The sequence below is a fragment of the Hordeum vulgare genome, chromosome 5H, assembly GCF_904849725.1.
Source record: "Hordeum vulgare subsp. vulgare chromosome 5H, MorexV3_pseudomolecules_assembly, whole genome shotgun sequence".
NCBI lineage: Eukaryota > Viridiplantae > Streptophyta > Magnoliopsida > Poales > Poaceae > Hordeum > Hordeum vulgare.
This window is the reverse complement of record NC_058522.1, coordinates 248,422,945-248,444,182: the sequence shown is the minus strand read 5'-3', so window position 1 is coordinate 248,444,182 and position 21,238 is coordinate 248,422,945. Positions and strand designations below refer to the sequence as shown.

Below are 21,238 nucleotides of genomic sequence, written 5' to 3'. Positions count from 1 at the left end.
ATATATTACCTTGGGGTACCTTGGGAATCCCCAAGCTTAGGGTCTTGCCACTCCTTATTCTCCTCATATCGATATCTCACCCAAGACTTGAAAACTTCAATCATGCAAAACTTAACGGAACTTCGAGAGACGGGTTAGTGTAATAAAAATAGATCATTCACTTAGGTACTGTCAAGACAAGATTCATAATTGTTCTCACATAATACCTATTGTACTCTATCATTACCATAATTCATATCACTAAATATAAGCTATAGAAACATTAAAACAAGCAAACTATGCATGCAAAGCAGAATCTATCAAAAACAAAACAGTCTATAAAGATGTGAACTAAAACCATACGTCCCTATCTTTTAAAATTCTGAAACACTAGGACAATGTAGAGAATTTAGTGAACTACTATGTAATTTTTTTAGAATGTTTTGAATCCCAGTAAAATCACATAATTTATACATTGGACGCAAAAGTTTCTATTTTTGCACAAAGTCAAACAACCAAGTATCCACGCTATCCCAAAGGCTTTACTTGGCACCTTATTGAAATAAAAGACTAAAACATGATTACTACAGTGTCTTAATCATGTGAACACACAAAAATATAAAGTAAATGTGTTGGGTTGTCTCCCAACAAGCGGTTTTCTTTTGTGCCTTTTAGCTAGGCATGATGACTTCATTGATGCTCACATAAGAATAGTAATTGAAGCATGCACGAGAGCATCATGAATAACATCGAAAGCACATTTAAGTTTAACCCACTTCCTATGCATAGGAATTTTGCAATAAAATGATTTATTGCAGCAAGAATCAATTTGCACAGGAAGACAAAACAAGCAAAACTTCAAAAAATGAACACATAGAGAGGAAATTTGGTATTATTGCAATACATACAAGCATATGTTTCTCTCCCGCAATAATTTTTAGTAGCATCATGAAGGAATTCAACAATATAACTATCACATAAAGCATTATTATCATGATCCACAAGCACAAAATTTTCATTACTCTCCACATAAGAAATTTTCTTCTCATTCATAGTAGTGGGAGGAAACTCAACAAAATAACTATTACAAGACAGTTGATTGACATAACCAAATTGAACATTAAAATCACGATGACAAGTTTCATGGTTACTATCACTCTTTATTGCATGCATGCCATCACTATAATCATCATAGATAGGAGGCACGCCATCATCATAATAAATTTTCTCATCAAAACTTGGGGGACTAAAAATTATCATCTTCATCAAACATAGCACCCCAAGCTTGTGGCTTTGCATATCATTAGCATCATGGATATTGATACATCCATTTTGCATCATGATTTCCTACCAATATTGTTGTTGCTGCTGGTGGTGGTGGTGGTGGTGCTGCTGGTGGTGGTGGTGCTGCTGCTGATGTTGTTGCTGTTGTTGTTACTGTTGTTGCTGCTGTTGCTGTTGTTGTTGTTGTTGTTTGTGTTGTTGTTGTTGTTGTTATTGCTGTTGTTGATGTTTCTGTTGTTGTTGTTGTTGTTGTTGCTGTTGTTGCTGTTGCTGTTGTTTGTGTTGTTGTTGTTGTTGTTGTTGCTGCTGTTGTTGCTGCTGTTGTTGGTGTTGGTGTTGCTGTTGCTGTTGCCGTTGCTGTTGCTGTTGGTGTTGCTGTTGCTGTTGCTGTTGTTGTTGTTGTTGTTGTTGTTGTTGTTGGTGGTGGTGGTGGTGGTGGTGGTGGTGCTGCTGCTGCTGGTGGTGCTGGTGGTGGTGGTGGTGGTGGTGGTGACACTGTCCTGAATGTCTCCTTCTAAGGGCCAGTTCTTTTGAGGTCCAACTTATGCATAAGGTGTGATGGGAATAAGCTTCACAAAAGCTGTCGTGGAAATAAGTCAATGAGAAAAAGCCATCCAATTCTTTTGTCTAGCTTATGTTCCCAGTTCTACGGTGAAAAGCCTACAATACCACAACGGCGGCGACGCGTGTAGCTGGGGCTGCGCCCGAGTCGGAGGAGCAACGCCGGTTGGAGGAGCAGTGCCGACGGCTGAAGGAGCAGCGGCAGCGGCAGTGGCTGGAGGAGCTGGGGTTGCGCCCGAGTCGGAGGAGCAATGCCGGCTGAAGGACTAGTGAAGACGGCTAGAGGAGCTGGGGCCGCACCGGAGTGGGTCGCTGGAGGTGCCGGACCGTGCCAGGAGCTCGCGGGGAGGAAGGGGGCGTCGGGCTCGGGATGAGGAAGGGAGTGGGGCGTGGGGCTCGGGCTGAGGGAGGGTTCGAGGCCGCAGGATCTGGCATGGGATTTAACGGCGGCGACCGAACCCTAGAGGAGTAGGAAGAGGGGTTGAGTGCGGGAGGAGGAGGGTTCGAGTGCGCGGGCTCGGGAGGAGACTGGTTGGGTCGAGTGTGGTGGCATTTTTGACATAATAACATCAAACAACATGGGCAGTATGATATACCCTTTTGCTGTAAGTGAATAAGCTGCGGGAAGCCACTCCACCCCAGCTTTTTTTCATAGTGAGGAGAGGAAGGGGAAAATAAGCTCAAGTGGCTTCTCAAAAAAGAGTTATTTTGCACTTCTAGCTTATTTTGACAATAAGCTTAAATAAGTTGCAAAAGAACTGGCCCTAAAAGCAACTCCAGCCGTGCCACAGGATACCCCTCAGGACACCTTTTTAGGTTCGGTATTGGACTCATGGGCGCTTTTTGGCCAAAAACGGCCCAGCCACGCCCCCAACGTCCCCCCAGGACGTCACAATAGCGTTGGCATACCCAGGCAAAGCCCGGCGTGCTGGGGGACTCTTGGGGGCGCCGGCAGAAGTTTCGACGATTCACGTCTTTCCACATGTTTTTTTTGACCCACTTGATCATTTCTTTCACAAACTTTTGATTGAGATGGGGGTGTGGCTCGAAAGATGCACCCCTTTTATCGCCGGTTGAAGCTTTCGGAGACACCAACTTTTAAAATTCGATGGTGCTCTTGGGGCTCCAACGGGGTGAAGATGCTCTAAATTCTTCTATGCTCCCCCCCCCCCCCACAAAACCATTAAAAAACACATCACTACCACCAACGCAACGTCACTAGTACAGTGTTTATGCTGTATGGACTCCAGCTTGCCTGATTCTGTTTCCGAACCAACCCTCCACTTAGATTTATTTTAACAGCAAAAGAAAAGGAAAAAAACTTATTATTTTTAGGCTCAGTTATGTCTGAACTGGACATTCTCTTGGGCCCAATAATTTTCGTTCTCATGTCGAGCTCTAGCTGTATATCATGACCTTGGAATGTTGCAACTAAACATTAACAATTAATTAGCAGGTCCTTTTGTCTTGGTGCTCCTGATTGGCGTTCCCTGATAGGCCAAGCTAATCAAGCCAATTTAGCATAAAGCCAACCACCAAATTATAATACTCCCATTCGCCAACCATCACTTGGGCTTCAGAGATAAAAGAAACAGCCGTAGACATACTCCCTCTAGCCTGTAGGGATTTCGAGAGGTAGGTAAGAAGTTGCAACCTCCATTGGCAATTCCACAAATACAGCAAACAATTCAGGCACAGACTGAGAGCCATCCATAAGTTCGTATACACAAACAAACACAGCCATGGTAGAGGACTTCACATTCCCTACCATGACACCCGTGCAGTGCGGCGCAAAGAAGCTACCTTTCCCTCACTTCACTTCGCCGCCGCCATGGTTCATCATCCCGGACGACGCCGGAGCGCACGACCATCACCGGCGGTGCTTCTCGGCCGCCGAGGATGCAGGGAAAGCCAACAATGACATCTACCCGGGGCCGCGGGGGCGCTCCGAGAGGTTCGCCGTCATAGACGAGCACAAGATGGACATGCTGTGGGAGGACTTCAACGAGGAGCTGGCCCGGGCGCCGCAGCCGTGCCCACTGAGCATGGAGTGGTCGAGCGAGGCGTGGTTCACCGGCGAAGGTGACGGAATACCATCCCGGCATGTGGTGGTCGCCTCCGGCACCGGCAGCAGCGTGGTCCGGCGCAGGAGGCTGAGCCTGATGATGATGCTCAAGCTGCTCAAGAAGCTCTTCTTGGCTCGCAAGTCCAGCACCATCTCAAGAAAGACGCCACCAAACTGACAGCAGTTTGGATGCGAGAATTATATAGAGTGCATGCATAAATCAATCTCAGGTGTATATATAGCATCGCATTGTCGATCTATAAATACATCTTCTCACTTGACTTGTTTTCTCACTTGTGCTGCTCAATTCTGGCTATGTGTTCTGTTTGAAATTTCAGATTGGAAAAAATTTCAGACTGTGGAACCTAAGTTTGTCTGCAAAATTGAAAAGATGATTCGCTCTTTCTTCTTTGACATTCATCAACCATCATGCAAAAATATGGATAGTGCAGGAACGACTGCGCACTAACATATTAGTGGAAATCATCATGACAGAATTAATTGAGTCACGTATCACAATGGTTTGCATCTGTGACTTGACACGGTGGTTAAACTGACAAAGAAGTCGGTTCGAACTAATGAAAATGGCATCAAGAGATTCCTCATCTTTCCTCAAGGAAACCATCCCATCCTACAGTGCTTAGATTTTGCTAATTTATCACAAAGAAGAAACAAAAAACAGCTTTAACGAGATAAAACTTTATCATTACAAATACAAAGGATCTGCAAAATACAAACCGGTCCCACTTGCACAATTCATACTAGTGCTTAAGTGGATGATAAACACCCATGGAAGATAAGCAACAAGTTCAGGAATGGATATGTGTGTGGGGACGCACCAACAAACTGGTTGTGGTTGGTCCCAACTCCCAAGTGGACAGCAAAAAACAGTTGTACAGAATGTCATGCACATGTCAGCTTGAGGTCATTTGCAAATTGCAATGCATACCAATCTGCACTTGCTTGGTAGGTACTGCATCACACAAGATAAGATTCTCTTCTAGTGATCTAAACACTCTTATATTTCTTTATGGAGGGAGTACAATCTAAGGTAGTTAGTCATGACACCCCAACGAGAGTAATACCATAATCAAATACTTACGAATAACCTGAGAGTAGCCACAAATGCTAAGCAACGGGATATGATCTAGCATATTAACTGCTGACTGGAATCATATCCAACATCCTAACTGCACACTAGCTTGTAGAAAGAGGGGGCTAACTATTACAGTATCATTTTACCTTATTTCTGCACATCGTGTTCATACAAACTTGATTTTCTTTTTGTACCGTAGAACATGCAGGGTGAACACTAATGTAATTCAAAGCACTTCCCATATCATAAATGCAGATAAGTGTACAGCAAGGCAAGGGTTCACTTATTTTGTTGAATTACATCTGTGCTTGAGCATAAGAACTACCAGGTATTGGCAATATCAGTATCCGTCTTAAACAAACATGTTGACAAACTTAGCACCGAACAACTAGCAACCAGAGCACCTTTCTGCAGGTTGAGGATGGCGCATTATTATTGTTCCAGTCATACTGCAAGTAGGAAAAAGAAATACCAATAATTAAGCCAATCAAATAGACGAGCATGTGACTTCCTCTCATCATATCATAGCACCCACACTGAAACCAAATATGATAGGCTTGAGTCAACAGGATCCACTAAGTAAACTTCAGTATCCACATATACTGTACAATGATGGATTAGAGAAACTGATATCCTGATAAATTCCCAAGCAAACCTAAAATTACCTGCAAAGACAAACATCCTCAGTCAACTAGATAATTTTTTTATTCAGCCTTCAAATGAAACAGAAAGCAGTATGTCAGTAGCATAATCAGCACACAATTTTGTATATAACATTAATGGCTAGCCTGCTCTATGGGCAGGTCTACATGGTACTTATATACAGTCTCAAAATAGACCAGAATGCTAGTAAGAGGTTGATTCTGCTTGCGAATCTGACCATCTGCTGGTTTCACGCTGCAATTTAGTTATGTTGCGATCCAGAAAAATAGGATCCTTCGCGTTGGCTCCCTCCAGGGGTGACCGGGGGAGAAATCCCTTGTGCTCCAGCCACCACCTCCTCCTCCCATCCACCTCCGCTCGTCGTCCCCGGAGGCGGCCGCCGGGAAACCCCTCGCGCCGCCAGTGAAGGGGATGGCCGGGCCCTAGTGCCTCGCGACCGTGGCGCAGCTGGAGGGCCCACGCTCGACGCGATCTGGAGCGGCGGCATATTCTACCATGGTTGCTTTTTCCGATGGTGGGCCGTCGGTCCGGCGACTTCGCGGGGATAGCGGTCTCGGTTAGGGGTGCCGTTCGATCTGCGGCGCATTGATCCCGGAGCAGCGGTTCTGGACGCGGCGGCGGCAGCGGCCCTTCCACCGGGGATGTTCGGCCAGGAGGCGGATCCTTGTGGCGGCACCTGGGGCAGCGGATCGCGGGATCCCGAGCGCCGGGTCGTCACAGGATGTGTGCGCATGCCTAACTGTTGTGCTACTAGGCACCGTGGTGGTGCCGGCGGCCGGCTAGACGGCGGTGGGCTGGATCGGGGCGGTGTGGGGTCCTGCTGCCATGATGCTTATGGTGGCGGTCCTCGTGCTCTTTTTCGTTTCACGGCAAAATCCTGCAAGATTTGTCCTCCTCGATCTAGCCATTGTCGTGTTCTGATAGCCGCCGGTGATCTTGCTCAGGATATCTGGATCGGTTAGATTCCGGTCGTCCACGTCCATATCAACCTACGAGGTTCGAGACTGTGGCGCGAAGCTTTGTGTTATGACCGGTAAACGTACCAACGGAGGAGGCCCAATGGGCAGGGTTAATTACGGGCTTAGCCCAAGTTATCTTACCTATCTTAAAAGTTCAAGTTATATTAGAGTCCAAGTTATCTAGGGTTTAGTGGAGGCTGTCCTCCTTTATAAACACATGTACCCCTTCGATATTAATCAGACAATAAACAATATATTCTGTTATCGTCTCCCTCAGGAGACGAGAGCCCCAAACCATAGCCGCCTCTCTCTCTCTCACGCCGCCACGGCACCCAACCGCCGGCGTCGGCGTCCCCAACCTCGCAGCCCGCACTTCCACCCCTACAACCTACGTCCGAGACCTGGTAGAACCCTAGCCTCTACCAATTTGGTATCAGGTAGCTTGGGTTCGATGAGTTTGTCGGACCTTCCCACCACCGCCGCCGCCTTCCCCGCCACCTCACAGCAGCAGCCGCCGCCGCACCACTCACCGCCGCCGGCCACCTCAGGCCCGGCCGCCTCCGGTCCCGCGGCCCTGGCGGCCGAACCCGCTCCCGTCCTCTCCCCGGCGGAGATGTCCTCGGCGATCCGCGACCTCAACCTGGCGGTCTCGAACCTCCGGACTCTCCTCCAGTCTCCGTACGCAACCCCGCCACCACCGCCTCCGCCGACGGCGCCCTTCGCGCCACCGCCCCCGGCGACTGTCGTGCCCCAGGGCCTGTCGATCACCCAGGTCCGGTGGCCGCCGTCGCCGTCCCCGCTACCGACGTGGATGGACACGCCGACCTACACGACGGCGCCACTACAGCGGACGGTGTTGCGGCCACCCGCCCCCACCTTCGGGGGGTTCGGCGGGTACACTGATCCGTACGCCGGGAGCTCCGTGGTGCCGCAACACTCTCCTTCCGCCGCGCTGGGCCGTCACGAGGGTACCTACGCGGCCCCGCCACACGTGCAGCAGCCACCCCGCTTCACCAAGCTGGAGTTCGCCACCTACGACGGCACCGTCGACCCCTTGAACTGGCTCAATCAGTGCGACCAGTTTTTCAGGGGGCAGCGGACCATGGCATCCGACCGCACGTGGATCGCCTCCTACCACCTCCGTGGCGCCGCCCAGACTTGGTACTACGCCCTCGAGCAGGACGAGGGCGGGATGCCTTCATGGGAGCGCTTTCGCGACCTGTGTCTCCTCCGGTTCGGCCCCCCATACGTGGGAGCCGCTTGGCCGAGCTCGGTCGCCTTCCCTTCACCACCTCGGTGCAGGACTTCGCCGACCGCTTCCAGACGTTGGCCTGCCATGCGCCTGACGTCACGGCTCGCCAACGCGCCGAGCTCTTCGTCGGCGGCCTTCCCGACCACATCCGCATCAACGTCGAGATGCGCGACCCCCAGGACCTGCAGACGGCCATGTATTACGCACGCGCGTACAAGCAGCGCGCCAACGCCCTGCAGCAGGCGTTCCCGGGCCGCGGCACGCGTTCCCTGACCCGCCCCGCCCCGGCGGCCGCCACCCCGACACGCCCCGCCCTGCCGGCCGCTACGGCGGCTGCCCCCGCGCCGACACGCACCTTCCGGCGCTTGACGTCGGCCGAGCAGCCCGAGCGGCGCCGCAAGGGCCTGTGCTTCAACTGCGACGAGCCGTATGCGCCGGGTCATACGTGCGCCCGCCTGTTCTACTTGGAGACCGTCGACGACGCGGAGGTGGAGGCCCTCACCGCGGAGCTCGACGCCACCACACTCTCCGAGGCCGGCGTCACGATCTACGGGCCGGTCGACGCGACCGCCTTCGTCGTCTCCCTTCATGCCATGGCTGGCATCAAGACGGCAAAGACGATGCTGCTTCCGGTGACGATCAACGGGGAGCGTCTAACCGCGCTCGTGGACACGGGTTCGACGCACAACTTCCTGTCCGAGGACGCCATGCGCCGCCTCGCACTCCAACCGCCGGGCTCGGAGAAGTTCAGCGTCACCGTCGCCAACGGGGACCGCCTTGCTTGCCAGGGGGTGGCGCGGCAGGTTCCCGTCCTCATCGGCGACGAGCCGTTCTCCATCCACTGCGTCGGCATCGACCTGGGCTGCTACGACTTCATCCTCGGCATCGACTTCCTGTCCACTCTCGGCCCCATCCTTTGGGACCTCGATGTGCTGTCCCTCATCTTCTGGCGCGAGGGCGGCCGTCGCGTTCAGTGGACAGGCATCGGCGGCTCCGGCGCCGTGACTCCACAGCTCCAGTTGATGGCGTCCGCACTGGACGAGGCGCATCCCCTCCTGGGCGACCTCCTGCAGCAGCACAGCGACATCTTCGACGAGCCACAGGGCCTCCCTCCCGTGCGGCCCTGTGACCACCGCATCCACCTGCTGCCGGACACGGCACCTGTAGCCGTGCGTCCGTACCGGTACCCTCAGCTGCAGAAAGACGAGCTCGAGCGTCAGGTGGCGGTCATGCTCGCGCAGGGCATCATCCGGATTTCGACATCTCCGTTCTCCGCCCCGGTGCTCCTTGTGCGCAAGTCCGACGGCACATGGCGCTTCTGCATCGACTACCGCGCCCTCAACGCCCTGACGTCCAAGGACAAGTTCCCCATCCCCGTCGTGGATGAGCTCTTGGACGAGCTACACGAGCGCGCTTCTTCACCAAGCTCGACCTTCGCTCGGGCTACCATCAGGTGCGCATGCACCCTGACGACATCGAGAAGACGGCGTTCCGCACTCACCATGGCCACTTCGAGTTCCTGGTGATGCCGTTCGGCCTCTCCAACGCGCCGGCGACCTTCCAGGCCCTGATGAACGACGTGCTCAGCCCATACTTGCGCCGCTTTGTGCTTGTTTTCTTTGATGACATTCTCATCTACAGTGCATCTTGGGCGGAGCATCTACAACATGTGGCCATCATCTTCAACGAGCTTCGAGCGCATCGTCTTCACCTCAAGCGCTCGAAGTGCTCGTTCGGCACGACCTCCGTCGCGTACCTGGGGCACGTCATCTCGGCGGACGGGGCAGCGATGGACGCGGACAAGGTCGTCGCCGTCGCCGCGTGGCCGATCCCGCGGTCACCGCGGGCGCTCCGTGGCTTCTTGGGCCTCGCCGGCTACTACCGGAAGTACATCCGGGACTTCGGCCTCATCGCCGCGCCACTGACGCGTCTCCTTCGACGCGACGCCTTCTCCTGGGATGAGGAGGCGACTACGGCATTCGAGACTCTCCAGCAGGCGCTCACGACGGGACCCGTCCTCCAGATGTCGGACTTTGATATGCCGTTCATCGTGGACTGCGACGCCTCTGGCATCGACTTCGGCGCCGTCCTTCACCAGGGCGAGGGACCGCTCGCCTTCTTCAGCCGCCCCTTCGCCGCTCGCCATCACAAGCTCGCGTCCTACGAGCGCGAGCTTATTGGGCTGGTTCAGGCGGTGCGCCACTGGCGGCCTTATCTTTGGGGCCGGTCATTCCGTGTGCGCACGGACCACTACAGCCTCAAGTTCTTGCTGGACCAGCGCCTCTCCACAGTTCCGCAACACCAGTGGATCAGCAAGCTCTTTGGCTTCAACTTCACTGTTGAGTACCGCCCCGGCCGTCTCAACACGGTCGCCGACGCCTTGTCCCGCCGCGACACTGAGGATGTCGCGGACGACGTCGCCATGGCTGGCACTATCATGTGCATTCGCTCCGGGCCATCTTTCACCTTCATCAACGACATTCGCCGGGCAACTTCGACGGCCGTGGACGCCCAGGGCCTGCGCCAGCGCCTTGACGCCGGCGAGCTGGACGCGCCCTGGCGCTTGGACGAGGGGCTACTCCTACATGGCCGCCGCATCTTCGTGCCCGACCATGGCGACCTGCGCCACCAGGTCCTGACCTTGGCGCACTCTGCAGGGCACGAGGGCGTGCAGAAGACTCTCCATCGTCTCCGTACTGATTTTTACATCCCCGCTGATGGCGCGATGGTCCGCGACTGGGTGCGGTCGTGCGTGACGTGCCAATGGAACAAGACGGAGACACTACGACCCGTGGGTCTACTGCAGCCGCTGGACGTGCCCTCCCAGGTGTGGGCGGATATTTCCATGGACTTCATCAAGGGCCTTCCCAAGGTGGACGGCAAATCCGTCATCCTCACGGTGGTTGACCGCTTCTCCAAGTACGCGCACTTCATCGCCATGGGTCATCCATATACAGCCGCCTCCGTGGCGCGGGCCTTCTTCGACGGCATCGTCCGCCTCCACGGTTTTCCGTCGTCCATCGTCAGCGGTCGTGATCCCGTGTTCACGGGACATGTCTGGCGGGATCTCTTTCGACTGGCGGGCGTGAAGCTCCGCATGAGCACGGCGTTCCACCCTCAGAAAGACGGCCAATCCGAGGTGGTCAACAAGGTGATCGCCATGTACCTGCGCTGTGTTACTGGTGATCGTCCACGAGCTTGGGTGGACTGGTTGGCGTGGGCGGAGTACTGCTACAACACCTCCTATCACTCCGCCCTGCGCACCACGCCTTTCGAGGTGGTCTACGGGCGCCCACCTCCGGCGATGCTCCCTTACGAGCCTGGGACGGCTCGGTCCGAGACGGCGGGCGACTTACTCCGCACCCGCGACGACATTCTGGCTGAGGCACGCCAGCGTCTTCTCCAAGCACAACAGCTGGCTCGGAAGTACTACGATGCTCATCATCGCGAGGCGGAGTTCGCGGTGGGCGATTGGGTGTGGCTACGCCTCCTCCACAGGACCACGCAGTCTCTGGACCCGCGCTCCAAGCGCAAATTGGGACCTCGCTACGCCGGTCCCTTTCATGTGCTGGAGCGTGTCGGCACACTCGCATACCGCTTGGAGCTGCCAGCTGGTTCTCGCCTCCACGACGTCTTCCATGTCGGCTTACTGAAGGCCTACCGCAGGGACCCTCCTGCAGCGACACCGGCCCTTCCTCCTACTTTGGATGGCCGCCTCCTTCCAGCTTCCGCACAGGTGGCGAAGGTGCTACAGGCGCAGCAGCGTCGCGGCGTCTGGCATGTCTTGGTACAATGGACCGGCCTGCCAAAGGAGGAAGCGACTTGGGAGAAGCTCGACGATTTCCGCCACCAGTTTCCAGATGTTCAGCTCGAGGACGAGCTGTTTGAGAAGGCGGGGAGAGATGTTATGACCGGTACAACGTACCAACGGAGGAGGCCCAATGGGCAGGGTTAATTACGGGCTTAGCCCAAGTTATCTTACCTATCTTAGAAGTCCAAGTTATATTAGAGTCCAAGTTAGAGTCCAAGTTATCTAGGGTTTAGTGGAGGCTGTCCTCCTTTATAAACACATGTACCCCTTCGATATTAATCAGACAGTAAACAGTATATTCTGTTGTCGTCTCCCTCAGGAGACGAGAGCCCCAAACCCTAGCCGCCTCTCTCTCTCTCTCTCTCACGCCGCGACGGCGCCCAACCGCCGGCGCCGGCGTCCCCAACCTCGCAGCCCGCACTTTCACCCCTACAACCTACGTCCGAGACCTGGTAGAACCCTAGCTACAAGGTTCGAGACTGTGGCGCAAAGCTTTGTTGGTTGCTGACACCTTGGGACATGTCGGCTTCTCGATTTCCATGGTGGATACAACGGTGGAGAAGGTCATGGTGGTCGAGATCGGAGGATCTAGTTAGACGACGAAGCCTTGGTGGTGACGGAGTCAGCCAGGTGTCAGATAATTCTCAGGGGCAGCACTGATAAGTGGGGCGACAACACTAGCGGATTTCATTTTTGGTGGTGCTCCTTGGGTGCCGAGTCGTGACTTTCAGGGTGAAAACCTAAGGTCTGACCTTCATTGGTTGTGCCTGACGATTGCCTTGCTGAAGGAATTGTTTTGAGAGCTCGGACTTTTTTCAAGGGTGAAAACCTAAGATCTTGGATCGGGCAACGACGGTGCTTGTGCACTGTTCCCTTCTTGGAGACGTTTTTGGAGACTTTTTGTGTCTTCCGTGTGTCGTATTAGGTGGTGGTGGTGTGTGCTGCTGTTGAGAGGAGTTCGTTGTGACGGGACCTTTCTTTTTATTTCCCCCCTTTGGCTGTGTGCATCCTGGATGTTTTTGTGACATCTTGTAGGTGCAGAGGCTGAATGTGATTGGTATCTTCGCGATATTAATATATTCCCCTTCTCAAAAAGAAAATTAGCTATGTTGATTACGGTGACACTTACATCAGTCTTGAAAGTATCATATTTTCCCCAAGTTATATTTCTTTTAGTGCGTAGTTCATCCAAAAATATATCAACAATCGTTGGTTTCTCAAGGATATCTATACAGACCTGTGTTGAGATGCCAAAGAAGACAACCTAATGTTTAGACTTGAGATAAAAAAATGAGAAATTATATTTTCGTAAGTCTGCGCCTTGTCTTGATAAATTTATCACATATCAATGTAAATAGTAACAGAAAAAAGAAATGGTCAAAACAAAGCATCTCCTTGTAACCAAAATAGACATTTGAGCCTTGTTTTTAAGGCGTCCCTGAAGCGTCGCCTAGGCGACGCCTAGGCGTCAGAGCGCTCCCCCTCCGCTTTCGAAAATCGACCGCTTTGGGCGCCTAGGCGCCTAAAGCGTCCGCCTAGTCGTCGCCTAGGCGTCAAAGCGCTCCCCCTCCCTAAAGCGGTAAGGCGTCGCCTTAAAAACCATGCATTTGAGTAACCAAAGTAGATATTCACCATGCAGCACCATCTAACAGGCAACTGATGTACACATACATAAAACCTATATTTTCTGTAAGGGGGCTAACTATAAATTTATTCAGGTAAAAAATCTCTACCACTCGATTCTGCTATTTAGAATTTACAGCTTCCAAGTGCTAATATAGAAACAGAAATGGAATTAAAGAACTGGAGAATTTCAATAAATTTGGTAACTATGAAGATAAATCTTACCTTTATTAAGTGTTATTCTTATTACATGACTTTGAAATGTTTTTCAGCAAGCCCGACAAAGAACCACAATGTGTTGATTTGTACTCGCATTGCTCACAACAAGATTGTAGTGACTGAATGACTTTCAAACACCTGGAAAAAAGAAAACATGATTAGCACCCCTAATTGGTAATGGGTTCTTCTGACAACTTGGGCATCTTCGCCTAATCCGCCCTTGGCGTAGGGGCTCGAGGAGGTGGTGCCACAATGCTGCTCGGAGCAGCATTATTTGAGCTTGGGTATTAACAAGGGAGAAGTAGTGCTTGTATTCTTATGAAAAATCTCCAAAACAACAAAAATCTCTTATGATGAATTAATAGGTGATGCAATCAAAACACCAACATATAAAACAAGAAATATTGATAATGCTGTCTAGCAATGGTGATATGGTGATACCTAATAAGCACCCAAAACTAAACATGGAGTGCCACAACAAGACCCAACCCAACTAAACATACTCACGCTATCAGAGCAAATAAGTAAAAAAGATATTCCCTCCGTTTCTAAATATAAGACCTTTTAGAGATTACACTACGGACTGTTAGGAAAGCAACTTATCTTTATTGAAGGCCCAAGGAGCATACATATATTACACATGACTTGAGGTGCGTCCCGTTGGCGCCGTCCTTGGCGACGCACCACTTCCCGCCTCCCGACGGCGAGGGCTTAGGGCGATTCGGCGACGGCGGTGAGGGAGCATGCGAGAGGAGGAGGGGAGAGCGGGCCTGCGACGGGACAGAGCGGCGGCGTCGCGAGATCCGGCAGGGGCCGGCGGGACCGGTTGAAGATCTGGACCCGACAGGACTCCAGCGGCCCTGGATCCAGTGCGTCGTGCCGAGCCATGGGTCTCCCAATCCCGCATTCTAGCCGCCGTCGTGGCCTCCCTCTTCCCCGTCGTCCCTTCCCCATCTGCCGCTGCCCTGTCCCCCTGCTTCCTCGCCCCGATCTCGACCGGGTTTGGACGAACCAGGCGATGACGAGGTCGTTCCCAGGCTTCTATCGAGCAGGACGAGAGGAGATCGAGCGGGGAGGCCCGCGGGGATCGATCGGGAGATCGTCTGGCGGGCTGGCGATCAGATCGAGCCGGCTGGGGAGCAAGGCCAAGGCTGCGAGCGGGACGAGATTGGATCGGGAGGGTGAGTTGCGGCGCCCCAAAAAAATAACCTAAGCTCTAATACCATGTTAGGAAAGCAACTTATCTTTATTGAAGGCCCCAAGGAGCATATATATATTACACATGACTTGAGGTGCAAGAAAAGTAAACATAGACTAATAAGGACTCCTAGACTAATACTAATACTTCCTAACACGGACTACATATGGAGCAAAATGAATAAATCTATAATCTAAAGTACTCCCTCTGTAAATTAATATAAGAGTGTTTAGATCACTAAAGTAGTGATCCAAACGCTCTTATATTAGTTTACAGACGGAGTATGTCTATATACATCCGTACGTAGTCCGTAGTGAAATCTCTAAAAGGTCATATATTTAGGAAGTACTCCCTCTATAAAGAAATATAAGAGCGTTTAGGCCACTACTTTAGTGACCTAAACGCTCTTATATTTCTTTATAGAGGGAGTAGTATGTAGGAAGAGTCAGGCACGAGGAAGCCTCCCCTGTTTCTCTGTGTCGGAAGAGGCGTAGGTGGTTGATGGTGCATCTGACGGCTGAGATGAGAAGATACCGGTTCGAGCTAAGTGAAGTGAAGATCGTCGATCCAGCATCCGATGGTCGAGCGCAGCGCCCGCGTCGCTGTTGAGAATCCGACAACCCTACTACCGTTATTTAGCTGCTTTATTTCCTTTCCTTTTCCTTTCCTTCTTGGCCTATATAAGCCACTAGTTCCAGCCCTTAGAGGCATGTAAATCATGTGTGGGTGAAACCCTAACCGCCGGCGGCGTGCTCAACTCATTTTTCCCCTTTGCTAGGCAATATATCCACCCCTTGGCCTAATTTGAGCCTCCAAAGTTCGTTGTTATTCGCTAGTTTTAGTTCGTCAGTAACTCTGTTCCTGACAATTGGTATCAGAGGCAGTCGGTTTTCGGCTGGTAGAAGGAGTACAAGAGCAGCTGAGGGATGATCCGCACCAGATCCAGATCGACAGAAGGTTGAAGAACCAGTCTACTCAAGGCACTCTCAGATGAATCCCACCACCCACCCTGTTCTTGAGGCATGATGGCAGGGCAAGAAGATTCAGTGCTTACTGCAGATCTGCAGCTAGCGTCGCTTGAATTGGATGTCAAAACTTTGCAGAGCAATAGAGAGGAAGATAGGAAGGAGTTTCATGAGTTTCGTGCCATGGTGAACACAAATTTTGTCACTATGCAAGGGAATTTTGATAAAATTCAGGAGAACTTTAGGAAGTTGCTGTTGGACCATGGTTCTGAAGAGGGGCAAGTAGATCGTTCTGAGCAAGGTAGTGCCCAGAAAAAGGTTGAAGAGGTGCATTCCCCTGTTATTCCTGCTGGTAGACCAAAGCAGTTGCATAATTTCACACCACCCTCAGTTCATGGCCAAGAAAAAGAAGCAGTGTTAGCAGTAGGTTCAGGAGTGCTGAGAGATCACACTGGGAAAGAGCTAAATTTGGATGGGACTGTCAAAGCACCTTACGGGCATCCTAATTTTGCTAACAACAAGCTGGAGGTGAATCAGGGTACTGGGCAGCAACAACAACTGCAAGTGCAACAGGTGGACAATGGTCCAGTGGAAGAGTGGCCTGATGGACAGAGACACAGGCAGTATTCTCCTACAGACAATAGAAGGCCTGTCCTTACAATTAAGCCTGCAAAGCTGAATATTGTTGAGTTTGAGGGACTGGATCCTGAAGCATGGATACAGAATCTGGATCAGTACTTTGCTGCTGCTAGAACACCAATTGAACATAGGACAGAATTAGCAGTTTCTTACTTGAAAGGCCCTGCAGTTCAATGGTGGAGAGGTACAGGTTTTGCTCCTAGTAATGTACCTTGGCACAAATTCTGCTCTTATCTATCTGAGAGATTTGCTGTGGATTCATCTTGTGACATTGTGAGTTCCTTTTATGCTGTGCATCAGACTTCATCCTTGGCTGGGCATGTGGAGCAGTTTGAGCATTTGATGAATATTATGAGAAGGGAAAACCCTGGAATTCCTGATAGTTACTATGTGACTAGCTTTGTGTCTGGCCTTAATACTTATATAAAGAGCCATGTGGAATGTTTCAAACCTAGGGATATGCAAACTGCTATCTGGTATGCTAGGAGAATGGAAAAGGCTCAACCTTCAGTGCAGGTGGTGCAAACTAAGGGTGTGTTTGGTTGAAGGGATAGGCTAGGGTGGTTGTGGGTATCCCCAATTAGGTGGCTGGGGATAGCCCTTTTTTTTGTTTGGTTGGAAGGGTAGGGTTATCCCTTTTTTTGTTTGGTTGGGAGGATGGGATCCTGCCGCGTCGGCCTCCTCCCGCGCCGGCTGCCTCCCCCCGCGCCGGCCGCCACCCGCGCCGGCCGCCTCCTCCCGTGCCGGCCGCGCCTCCCGCGCCGGCAGCCTCCTCCCGCGCCGGCCGCCTCCCGCGCCGGCCACCCCAGAGTGGTTGCCACCGCCCGCCCGTTTTTGGCGGTTGGCCACATCCCTTTTTTTGGAGAATATTCCCAGCATCTGGTTGACTCTATCCCTCCTCGCCTCAGATCCAAACGCATGGCAACCACAGAAAAAAGTGGTTATCCCTGTCCCTGGGAGGATATCCCTCCAACCAAACACACCCTAAACCTTATATTCCTCAACCAAGAAGGCATGTCTTGTTTGAGCAACCTAGAGTGGAAGGGGCTGCTGTAGGGCAAAACAGAAACTTAATAATACAGCAGGCCAAACAGAACCAAGTGTGCTACAAATGCAGAGAGCCTTGGGTGCCTGGCCATAGACAAGTTTGCAAGATGAGCCAAAGAGCACAGGTGCAAGCCTTGCAAGCACTGGAAGAGGAGGTGCCTGAAACTATCTATGTTACTGATTTTGCTGATCTAGAGTTAGAAAACTTGGACCAAGTTCCAGCTGATGCCATTTTGCAAGTATCTATGTGTCGGGGGGATAACCCCGGGGTAGGCTCATCAAGCCTGCTCCTTCATTTCCGGCCCAAAGGATATGAATATATACAATTTCCTAAGGCCCAAGTCTTCTGGCCGGCTAGGTTGCACCTACCGGCTAGAGGACGAGGCGGCCATCCCTTTGGCCGGCCAGGCAACCCCTGCCGGCTAGAGTCGAGGCGGTTACCTCTTCTGGGCCGGCTTGGTCCAGCCAGCCGGCTAGGAACGAGGCGGCCGCGCCCAAGCTGGCTGGCCAAGCAGGCTAGCCGGCCGAGGATCACAAGTCACATCAGATCGTAGGTCAGGATGAGACCTTACGATTAAAGGTAGCTACGCGTCAGCAAAGGTACTGGATCGGGGCGTCCGGCAGGTACGAGCGTCGGCGGCCACGCCGCTGACCTACCCCGGCTCTGATCCATCACCTAGCATAGTGTCGGACCGTCGCACTCCCACTCCATTACTGCACTCGGCGTGGGGAACAGTGAAGGCGGTCGTACTACTTGCCCATGACGAATCTCGCTGGACGACGCTTGACGTACAGCGCGTGCTCGGCGTCAACCTTACGCGAGAGGTTCATTGGCCAGCCGGCGGGTCCCACTGCAAATCGAGACCATGCAGCCGGCGGGCCCCTCAAGCGACAAGACAAGACTCTAGTTGGCCCCTGGCCAGCCGGCGAGGCTGCTAGCCAGGTCCCACACTTGTACCCTTTATCCATATTGTAGGCCGGCGGGTTCGTCTATAAAACCCCCCGGTCGCCCTCCATGCAGGGGGGCCGATCATTCCACGGACGAACAACACTACACACTCACCAACCACATAGAGAGAGACAGAGACGAGCCGGCTGCTCCCCTCTTCCTCCTCCCAACACAGCTCCAGGAGCAACTCTGTACTCTGTTCATACACATCAAACACTCCAGCAGGACTAGGGGTCTTATCTCTAAGGAGAGCCCTGAACCTGGATACATCGTGCGTTTCATGCTTGTACCAACGTCGTTCTCAGCGCCCTCTTTTGTCCCTTCGGTTCTCACCGACTTTAGCCTACCTATGGCATATGTTGTGAGTATTCACCGACATTTGGGGCCCACCGTGGGGCCGATCGCGGCATCGGCTGGCTTTACGCGCTGGGCGAGGCCCCGCACCTACACCACCGGATGCATCGCGTCCGGATCAGTTTGCATGCCCATGGAGCCCGCTTTCGACGAGGCAACACCGATGATGATCGACGTCCCCGTCCGCCATGCGGATTCAGACGAAGATTCTGATGACGAGGCGCTTCCTAGCGTTGTCGTCGCTGCTATGGAGAACCTCAGCATCCTCTTCAGCGATCTACGTCTCAATGACGGTCCGTGCTACTTCGGCGAGGACTTCGACGTTGAGGCGCTCTGCGCCAGCTTCAGCAGGCTCTCTATCACTGAGACGCCTGCCAATGACGTATATCCTAGCAACGTCCTCGTCTTCGACGGCCCTCCGCCGTCGGTGGGGTTCTTCACCCCATACCACGTTGCTGCCGTCTCCAACGCCGTGGAGGTGATGGTTATCGGCGCCGGCACCAGCACGGCTCACGGCAAGGCGTCAACAGATGCTGGTGACCCTGTTGCTGCCACCGCCGATACCCAGTTCGAGCCACCGCCTCCAGACTCCACGCGTTGGCGAAGGCACTTCGACGGCTAGAAGATGCGGACAGGACTGGGAGCCGGCATCGTCTTGATGTCTCCGAAAGGGGACCAGCTCAAGTATGCTCTCCAGATCCACTTCGCCGCCTCCAACAACGTCGCCGAGTACGAAGCACTTGCTCACGGCCTCCGGCTCGCCAAGGAGATTGGCATCCGGCGGCTCATATGCTTCGGCAATTCAGACTAGGTGGTACAGCAAGTCTCTGGCGAATGGGACGCCAGGGACGCCAACATGGCAAGCTTCCGCTTCCTCATCCAGCAGCTCAGCGGCCCCTTCGAAGGCCGTGAGTTCCACCACATTCCCAAGGCAGAAAATGAGGCGGCTGATACACTGGCAAAGATCGGCTCCACGAGACAGGCTATTCCAGCCGGCGTCTCCCTCGAGCAACTCTATAAGCCGTCTATCAGGCCGTCTCCCGAGTAGGCATCGATCTTCGTGCCGACTGACTCTGCGGTGCAAGCGCCGTCGGCTCCACCAGCTACGCCGGCCGCAGCTCCTAGGCCGGCTACGCTGGCTATGCCGACTCCAATAGCGGCACCAGCCGAGTCCACGGTGCAAGCGCCGTCGGCTCCACCAACTACGCCGGCTACAGTTTCTGTGCCGGCTACGTTGGCCACGCCGACTCCAATACCGGCACCGGCTGCAACAACAACTCCGGCTCCGCCTGGCCTCGAATCCTATCATCTCGACACCCAGTGGGTGGACGTCATGGAGGTAGACGGCGAGCCAACTGCCGCAGCAACACCAGAGACACCTTGTCTCGAGTCCACGACCGCGGCTCCATCAAGCTCGGGGGCTGCAGAAGCCCCTAACAGTCAGGTCGAGGCGGAGGCAACCCTTGTGTCGGCTCCGTCATGGGCTCAAACTATCCTGGCCTTCCTCCTCCGCGGCGAACTTCCTCAGGACGAGGCGGAGGCGAGGCAGATCCAGCGCAGGTCTGCAGCCTATGCCATCATCAATCGCGAGCTAGTACGGCGCAACGTGACCGGCGTGTTCCAACGCTGCGTCGAATCAGAAAAGGGACAGGAGATCCTCAGAGACATTCACCAGGGGAATTGTGGGCATCATGCCGCCTCTAGAACCTTGGTGGCCAAGGCGTTCCGCCATAGATTCTACTGGCCCACTAGTTCCAGCCCTTAGAGGCATGTAAATCATGTGTGGGTGAAACCCTAAGCCGCCGGCGGCATGCTCAACTCATTTTTACCCTTTGCTGGGCAATAGATCCATCCCTTGGCCTAACTTGAGTCTCCAAAGTTCGTTGTTATTCGCTAGAGTTTTAGTTCGTCAGTAACTCTGTTCCTGACAGGAAGTCCACCGTGGCATGAGGTCACGATGGCTCCTAAATCCCAATTCTTACTAGGTCCAGCTCCAATGCTTACCTAGGTCTCCCCAATCCCAACCCCAGGGCATGCCCAAGCATCGGGCTCGAATTCCCCAACCCCCCAGTTACTATCCAGAACTATGCAGCATGAATCCCTTGCAGCAACCGTAAGAGCAAGAGAAGGAGAGAGAACGGGGCCGTACTTGTTGGAATCGAAGAGGTTCTTGGAGAGGCAGGCCTGGATGTCGCACGCCTCCTTCTTGCACGGCTCCTTGCTCGGCTGCGCCATCTCGCTCCTCCTCTTTGATTGTAATTTTTGTTGATAGCTTACCAAGATGACCACTTGCTCCTCCTCTTTCTTTTGCTTGCCGCCGCTGCTCCGACGCCGGTGTTGGGGTTTCTTTTGAGAAGAGAAATCGAACCAACAAGTCAAAGAAATCAAAAAATGTTTTTTGAGGGGGTCAAAGAAATCAATTGAAAGACGACAGACGGTGATTCTGTAACGGAGCCGCTAGTTGATTCGGCCCACTCATTCAGCCCAGAGTGAGTGAGACTGGGCTTGGGCTCTGCCCAGCCCATCTCGCGCTCCGTTGTGTGGCGACGCGACTAGCGAACGGAGCCGCTAGCG

The 21,238-nt window shown here is 53.0% G+C and overlaps 2 protein-coding genes across 3 annotated transcripts; one reads left to right on the top strand and one right to left on the bottom strand.

Moving 5' to 3' along the window:
• The first annotated feature begins 3,168 nt into the window (after window positions 1-3,168).
• On the top strand, window positions 3,169-4,253 carry LOC123399875. Its single transcript, XM_045094258.1, has one exon. The coding sequence runs from the start codon at window positions 3,567-3,569 to the stop codon at window positions 4,065-4,067; it is 501 nt and encodes a 166-aa protein (XP_044950193.1). The 5' UTR covers window positions 3,169-3,566; the 3' UTR covers window positions 4,068-4,253.
• Window positions 4,254-5,207: 954 nt separating this feature from the next.
• On the bottom strand, window positions 5,208-21,193 carry LOC123399876 (cx9C motif-containing protein 4). 2 transcript variants are annotated; one of them, XM_045094259.1, is made up of 4 exons: window positions 21,101-21,193; window positions 20,814-21,010; window positions 13,519-13,650; window positions 5,208-5,650 (listed from the first exon to the last, which is right to left on the bottom strand). In XM_045094259.1, the coding sequence occupies exons 2-3, from the start codon at window positions 20,897-20,899 to the stop codon at window positions 13,524-13,526; spliced, it is 213 nt and encodes a 70-aa protein (XP_044950194.1). In that variant the 5' UTR covers window positions 20,900-21,010; window positions 21,101-21,193; the 3' UTR covers window positions 5,208-5,650; window positions 13,519-13,523. The 2 variants fall into 2 exon arrangements, with proteins under 2 accessions (XP_044950194.1, XP_044950195.1); XM_045094260.1 differs by lacking the exon at window positions 21,101-21,193 and having other exon boundaries at window positions 5,208-5,434; window positions 20,814-21,083.
• Between the last annotated feature and the right edge of the window lie 45 nt (window positions 21,194-21,238).